This window comes from Eucalyptus grandis, chromosome 1 (assembly GCF_016545825.1).
Source record: "Eucalyptus grandis isolate ANBG69807.140 chromosome 1, ASM1654582v1, whole genome shotgun sequence".
In the NCBI taxonomy this organism is placed as follows: Eukaryota; Viridiplantae; Streptophyta; class Magnoliopsida; order Myrtales; family Myrtaceae; genus Eucalyptus; species Eucalyptus grandis.
The window spans coordinates 52,624,911-52,633,244 of NC_052612.1; the positions used below are offsets into that span (position 1 = coordinate 52,624,911).

Genomic DNA, 8,334 nt, shown 5'->3' on the forward strand with positions numbered 1-8,334 from the left:
TTCTTGGACCGCCATGGCCGGAGAGGAAGTTCAAAAGAGTTCCTCGGCGGGAAAGAAAGAAAGAAACAGAGGAAAGCGCCGACTGAAGTGAGCTGTGAATCAAAGAAAGCCCAAAATCGCTTTTTATGTTCGAGAGAAGTTGTGGGATTTAAGTTTTTCCAGGTACAGATTCCACATTTACTCTTTTTTCTCTTCCTGTTTTGTTTCAGTGGATGCATTTAGTTCGTGCTTTCTCAAGTCTTTCCAAGTCCTGAAATAATGGCAAATATATAATTATGGAACAGAAATAAATTGATTGTCATGTACACTAACTTTTGCTAGTGCTTTATTTTATCTTTCTCTCGACTAATGGTAGCTTTTATTTTCTTTCTTAGGGCCACATAGGAAGATTCACAGTTTACATTTAAAGAAAAAAAGAAAATTTTAAATAAAAACTTAAAGTGTAATTGTTTTCTAAAAGAAGATAGGCACAAATTGAATGTTATTTCAAATAAAAGTCTAAAATGATCGATACAATTTGAAATGAGGGTTTCAGTGACAATATAACATCAATTAAGGCTACGTTTGTTATTTGTGTACCACCAAGACAGAATTAAGTCGATATAAGATGAATATAGTTTAAATTAAATTATTTCATTGGGGAGATGAGACAAAAATGAAAAGGATTTCTAATATCTCGTAATATAAAAGTTATTTTTCTTGAATAATAAACTTTTAAATTAATAAAATTAAAATAATATTTTAACTCTAATATAAAAATCAAAAATACAAAAAATAACAACACTTTCTTTTTTTTCTTAAATCCTATATTTCTTCATACATTCAATTCTTTTTCTATTTTACTGTATAAATTCAATATATATAAATATATAATTTTGGAATTTATATATATTACATAATTTAGGTATATTAGTATAGTTTACTATTTAATAAATTTTATCAGAGAATGATAGAAAGGGAAAAAAATTAAAACAGAGAGGGGAAACAAATAAAAATATAAGCAAATAAAAATCAAGTAGGCAATAGTATTATAAGATATTGTTATCATTTTTGTTTGTGCATCTTTTATGTACTCTAATATGCTATTTATATTAAACAATGAACATGATGGGATGTGTAAATATCCAACTTATTAATACAATTCGCCAAACTATAATATTTGACTTGCACATGAGAGGGATAGCTTATCTACAAAGTTTACATGTTTTTTTTATATTCATGTGGTCTTCGTCCATCTTTAAAATTAAGCTTTTGGGTTGAACATTATTATAGTCACATAAATGTATTAGAGCAAAACAAAATTGAAAAAGTGTTTGTTTTGCTACAATGAACAGGTCATACTTTGCATAAACCTTCGTGCATCGATTGAGTTCATCATTTGAGCATTGTCACAAGCAGGACCTTTATGTCTTAAATACAACATTACTTTTACATAACCCCTTGGACAATAATAGAATTTGAGATTTTAGGGGAGCGCTGAGTTTCAATATTTTTTTTTCCCAACCCTCGGATTACTTGTTCAACCATTTAGCACTTGCTGGCACTTGTTGCATCAACAAATGATTAAAGGTTTTATTTTCTTTGGACTTTAGGTGCTTATTTACGTTCGGTCAAAAACGTTCGGTCAAACTATGGTGTTTTGCATAGAAGGTTCGTACCATGTCGCAACCTCCTAGAGCGAGATTTAAGGGAAGATGGGTTTAGAGATAATGTTGAGTTGTGGACCAATAATCTTTAATCGGCGCAAGGTCTCTTAAACTCTTATCTTACGCGACATTGGAATTTGTCATTTTAATTGATTAACCTATAAAATTCTATCATGAGAAGGAGTTGTCACTAGTTTAATGGGATTGGTTAGGTGCCAAGTGAAATTCGACAATATATCTCACTTTCTATGCAATCAAAAATTTAAAACCAAAAATTCAATTTACACTAATTATCTAATAAATGCCTTTTCGATACCTCAACTTGATTATTTGTCAACTAAAGTATCCATATAGTCTTTTCATCAAATTATGAACTTTAAGATTCTTGTCTGCTAAGTGTCCATGCAATATTTTTGTGTTCATTATGGTTCTAAAATGTAATCTAACCATTACATTAAAACAGATAAATCACAACTCAAGAAAACAGCGTAAAACAACCATAAACAAATGAGCAATGTAGTATTGAGAGAATGAGTAAAGAGTAAAGTGCGGTATAATAACTCGATTCGAGTTGGGCAAAGAATATACATAATTTTATTATATATCTACAAGATAGGATCCCCATGAGCTATATGGAAATTTAAGTATGCATGAAATTATTCTAAATGTGTGATATTACACTAAATTAATTATAATATAAGCAAAATGGATTATTTTTACAAACATAATTATTTATAAAATACAAAAAGGCACTGAATTAGGATAATGACTTCAAAAATTAGGAAAATCTTAAAGATGTCATTTCGCCCTAATTTAACAATAATATACATTTTTGGTTTTTTTTTTGAAAGCCGATTTTAATTCATTAAACCGCACTATGTTTATTTACATGAACACGGGCCAATTCACAACATGAAGATCACATTAAAAGATCACATTAATTGATCTGCACATTACGTCAAACATCTGGTGTGCATAGACTGGCCAGGCTAGTTTATTTGATCCATGTTCATGGCCTTCAATCTTGACCCGTGAGCAATATTAACCTCAAATAGGAATGAGGGTTATACTAAAACATGTATGGAACAATATTAACTGGAATTAAGATCCTAAAACACACAATGACATGATTAAAATTAGCCTAAAATGGACGGGTTCAACCTGTTTTTGCAAATCTCAGATTGAATCCAGGTCAGGCAAGCAGGTTGCCAACCCAGATTCAAGCTATGATACTTAACATATGCGAGACATACAGGAAAATATAATCGATCCCAATGCAAGTATGTGACATTGATTTTCAAATTCGACAAACATCTCGGAGAATAACTAACTACACACATCAGACCAACCTCTCAAATTGGCCTTCACGTATGATCCACCCTGGCCAGCCCTGTACCAGCTGTGGCCCAGTGTGGATCGGCTCAGTTTTTGGCTCAAGTTTTTGGGCCTCATACACAATGCTTCGAAGCATTTCAACGAACAAAGTGTGTGCCCTGGTAGTGCTAGGTCAGGTCATGCAAACGAAGTAGTTTTTCGCCTAAAAGCAGCATTGACGCAAAGAAATCATCATAGATCAATGAGAAACGACTCAGATTCTGGGTGATTGTCATACAAGAATCAGGACTACTACTTGGCCTTGTACTTTACCGAGAACTAGGTAGGACAGGGTGCTGAAGAATGGACAAGTGCTCGTTTATGTCCGGTCAAATAGGGTGTTGAAGATTTCTGGAGCAAAGCCAGAAGTCCTCCGCGAAAACAAAAAGGAGAGGATCGGTTAAAAATGCAAAGACAGTAAAAAACCAAGCTGACTGTTTTCTTAGTCATCCGCTTCCCTAAGCCATTTCCATACGAAAAAGAGCTAGGTGATTGGATTCATTCATAGCACGGGATTGTACAACAGCAAAACTAAGAACTGGTGTTTTACCCGAGTTCTCATTTAGGCTGCTTAAATATGGCGTTGCATTCCGATTTGTTGAGCCTTGACTCAGTCCCACGGCCAAAAGGAAAACTCTGTCCACAAGCCTCGACTCATTTGCAGATAGTCTTCTTGATGAACACAGCTGAAGGTTGGAGATTGGGTATGGGTTGTATATAGATATTGGCTAGCAATTGCCATCGTCCTCCATTGAACATGACAATTAGGATTATAGTAAGGATTGCAGTGTGGATTATGTTCCTGACTTGCGCATCCCTATATCTTTCATGTTTATAAAGTTCCTTCGGGAAATCTTGGGATCCATCACGTTTATGTTGATGAAATTGAATTTGATATCTAATGAGGGAAGATTGAAGGGCAAATTCATATTGGGAACATGGGGAGATAATAGGGACAGTGGAGAGTTATGATGAAGGGCTCCAACCTCTTCTGTCATCGTCTTCATCATGTATTCCAGCTGTAAAGTCTGCGGTCGCCGTTACGGCTTTTGCTTGCTTGCCTGCCTGCCTGTGTATCGTCATGGTTGTCTCGCTTGAGAGTGATCAAGCTTCTTGATCTTGAGTTCATAAAATGGCTACGCCATCACCATTCCATTCCATTCCAAGGTCTGTTAACAAGGTATCCTTTAAGTCCCCACTTAGTAACTGAAGCCAGCCATTAATTGAAGAGCGATGCAATCGAAATCATTCGGACAGTTTCTGAATGCTAAGAGAGAATGCTTTTTCCTCCCCACCTCCCACATCTTCTATAAGATGGAACCGGCTCGCACCGTTCATCTCATCACCTTCCACTTTTGTTGCCTTCCCCCTCTTTCGACCATGGCAAGATCAGGCTTCGTCGCGTTCTTGCTCCTTGCCAGCGTAGTTGCCGCGTTGTCTGTCAGAGTCAAACGGACTGATCCTGCGTCGGAGACATTAGACTACCTGATCGATTGTGCTAGCAAGTTGACTGGGAATTGCGGGGAAGACATCTTCTTCAACATATTCACGAAGCAGAGAAGGATCACCCCTGCATGCTGTAAGAAGCTTGTGTCGATAGGAAAACAGTGCCACGAGTCGATGGTGGGCTTCATTATCTTATCGCCCAGCTTCAGCAAGAATGCCTCCATCACCGTGCCCAGGAGCAAGAAAGTGTGGAATAAGTGTGTCCTGTTGGCCAAAGAAGCCCCTACCCTACCATAAGGAGGCCTGGTTTTATCGGATTTAATCGATGTCAAATTATCATTGCAAGCTCGAAAAACACAGAGGAATAATGAATAGTTTCTTTTCTTTTCTTTTGATATAGACCTATGTTCTGTTAAACTTTTATATACATAAACACTACTGTAAAAATATGTATGTTTTGTGAAAATATAATCCTATGTTTGCTATCCTATTTCTGTGTTGTCCGGAGGTTATTATTACGTTTCCTCTTGTGCAATAAAAAGAACGGGTCGGCAACAATTGCCGAGAGGTTGCAAACTTTTATCGACCACCGAGGAATGTGCATGCACTCGAAGTTCGGGTCGTGACAAAAATAGATAAATCACAACTCAAGAAAACAGCGTAAAATAATCATAAACAAATGAGCAATGTAGTATTGAGAGAATTAGTGAAGAGTAAAGTGCGGTATAATAACTCGATTCAAGTTGAGCAAATAATATACATAACTTTGTTATATAGCTACAAGATAGATCCCCATGAGCTATATGGAAATTTAAGTATGCATGAAATTATTCTAAATGTGTGATATTACACTAAATTAATTATAATATAAGCAAAATGGATTATTTTTACAAACATAATTATTTATAAAATACAAAAAAGGCACTGAATTAGGATAATGACTTCAAAAAATTAGGAAAATCTTAAAGATGTCATTTCGCCCTAATTTAACACTAATCTACATTTTTGGTTTTTTTTTTTTTTTGAAAGCCGATTTTAATTCATTAAACCGAACTATGTTTTTTTTTTTTTTTTACATGAACACGGGCCAATTCACAACATGAAGATCACATTAAAAGATCACATTAATTGACCTGCACATTACGTCGAACATCTGGTGTGCATAGACTGGCCAGGCTAGTTTATTTGATCCATGTTCATGGCCTTCAATCTTGACCCGTGAGCAATATTAACCTCAAATAGGGAATGAGGGTTATACTAAAACATGTATGAAACAATATTAACTGGAATTAAGATCCTAAAACGCACAATAACATGATTAAAATTAGCCTCAAATATACAGGTTCAACCTGTTTTTGCAAATCTGAGATAGAATATCCAGGTCAGGCAAACAGGTTGCCAACCCAGATTCAAGCTATGATACTTAACATATGCGAGACATACAGGAAAATATAATCGATCCCAATGCAAGTATGTGACATTGATTTTCAAATTCGACAAACATCTCGAGAATAACTAACTACACACATCAGAACAACCTCTCAAATTGGCTTCACGTATGATCCACCTGGCCAGCCCTGTACCAGCTGTGGCCCAGTGTGGATCGGCTCAGTTTTTGGCTCAAGTTTTGGGCCTCATACACAATGCTTCGAAGCATTTCAACGAACAAAGTGTGTGCCCTGGTAGTGCTAGTGTCAGGTCATGCAAACGAAGTAGTTTTTCGCCTAAAATCAGCATTGACGCAAAGAAATCATCATAGATCATTGAGAAACGACTCAGATTCTGGGTGATTGTCATACAAGTATCAGGACTACTACTTGGCCTTGTACTTTACCGAGAACTAGGTAGGACAGGGTGCTGAAGAATGGACAAGTACTCGTTTATTTCCGGTCAAATAGGGTGTTGAAGATTTCTGGAGCAAAGCCAGAAGTCCTCCGTGAAAACAAAAGGAGAGGATCGGTTAAAAATGCAAAGACAGTAAAAACCAAGCTGACTGTTTTCTTAGTCATCCGCTTCCCTAAGCCATTTCCATACGAAAAAGAGCTAGGTGATTGGATTCATTCATAGCACGGGATTGTACAACAGCAAAAACTAAGAACTGGTGTTTTACCCGAGTTCTCATTTAGGCTGCTTAAATATGGCGTTGCATTCCGATTTGTTGAGCCTTGACTCAGTCCCACGGCCAAAAGGAAAACTCTGTCCACAAGCCTCGACTCATTTGCAGATAGTCTTCTTGATGAACACAGCTGAAGGTTGGAGATTGGGTATGGGTTGTACCCAGATATTGGCTAGCAATTGCCATCGTCCTCCATTGAACATGACAGTTAGGATTATAGTAAGGATTGCAGTGTGGATTATATTCCTGACTTGCGCATCCCTATATCTTTCATGTTTATAAAATTCCTTCGGAAAATCTCGATCCATCACGTTTATGTTGATGAAATTGAATTTTGATATCTAATGAGCGAAGATTGAAGGGCAAATTCATATTGGGAACATGGGGAGATGATAGGGACAGTGGAGAGTTATGATGAAGGGCTCCAACCTCTTCTGTCATTGTCTTCATCATGTATTCCAGCTGTAAAGTCTGCGGTTGCCGTTACCGTTTGCTTGCCTGCCTGCCTGCCTGTGTATCGTCATGGTTGTCTCGGCTCGAGAGTGATCAAGCTTCTTGATCTTGAGTTCATAAAATGGCTACGCCATCACCATTCCATTCCATTCCAAGGTCTGTTAACAAGGTATCCTTTAAGTCCCCACTTAGTAACTGAAGCCAGCCATTAATTGAAGAGCGATGCAATGGAAATCATTCGGGCAGTTTCTGAATGCTAAGAGTGAATGCTTTTTCCTCCCCCTGAACCCACCTCCCACATCTTCTATAAGATGGAACCGGCTCGCACCGTTCATCTCATCACCTTCCACTTTTGTTGCCTTCCCCTCTTTCGACCATGGCAAGATCAGGCTTCGTGGCGTTCTTGCTCCTTGCCAGCGTAGTTGCCACGTTGTCCGTCAGAGTCAGATGGAAGGATCCTGCGGGGGAGACATTAGACTACCTGGCCGATTGTGCTACCAAGCTGGCCGATGATTGCGGGGAAGACATCTTCTTCAACATATTCACGAAGCAGAGAAAGATCACCCCTGCATGCTGTAAGAAGCTTGTGTCGATGGGAAAACAGTGCCACGAGTCGATGGTGGGCTTCATTATCTTATCGCCCAGCTTCAGCAAGAATGCCTCCATCACCGTGCCCAGGAGCAAGAAAGTGTGGAAAAAGTGTGTCCTGTTGGCCAAAGAAGCCCCTACCCTACCGTAAGGAGGCCTGGTTTTATCGGATTTAATCGATGTCAAATTATCATTGCAAACTCGAAAAACACGAGGAATTGTTGACACCTATTTTTAGCAAATCTAGGAAAATAAGGAAAATAAAATTGCTTTTTGAAAAGAAAATAAAAAGGGGAAAATTGATTCGATTGGTTATGAATGGAATGTGGAAATTTCGATTAACCATCCTTGCTCCGGTGAATATTTAATTCATAGTAAATATGGAAGTAAATTTTCAATCAAAGAAATTAGATAAATAAAAAAGTAAGGAGTTTGATAAAAGGGAAGGAATCGAAATATCCAAGGAAAAATCAAATTGATTGCAAAATTTCATTCCAATTTACATGAATTAAGGCAAAGGAAAAAGGAAGTTTGAAAGTTGCCATGAAGACCGGCCGTCTAGAAATCACTATAAAATAAGTCGATCCGTACGGATGCGAGGAGGAGCGAATTCAGAAAAATTTTCAGAGGAATTCGAAAAAAATTGGAGAGAAAAGTTCGTAAAGAATTTCGTGAAGAAAGAAGCACGATCGTGAGAGAAGAGAAGAAAGA

General features: G+C 37.3%; 1 protein-coding gene across 1 annotated transcript; it reads left to right on the plus strand.

Annotated features, from left to right (window-relative positions):
- Positions 1 to 7,411: 7,411 nt before the first annotated feature.
- On the plus strand, positions 7,412 to 7,774 carry LOC104438770 (protein DOWN-REGULATED IN DIF1 11). The gene has a single exon (XM_010051949.2). The coding sequence runs from the start codon at positions 7,412 to 7,414 to the stop codon at positions 7,772 to 7,774; it is 363 nt and encodes a 120-aa protein (XP_010050251.1).
- The last annotated feature ends 560 nt before the right edge of the window (positions 7,775 to 8,334 follow it).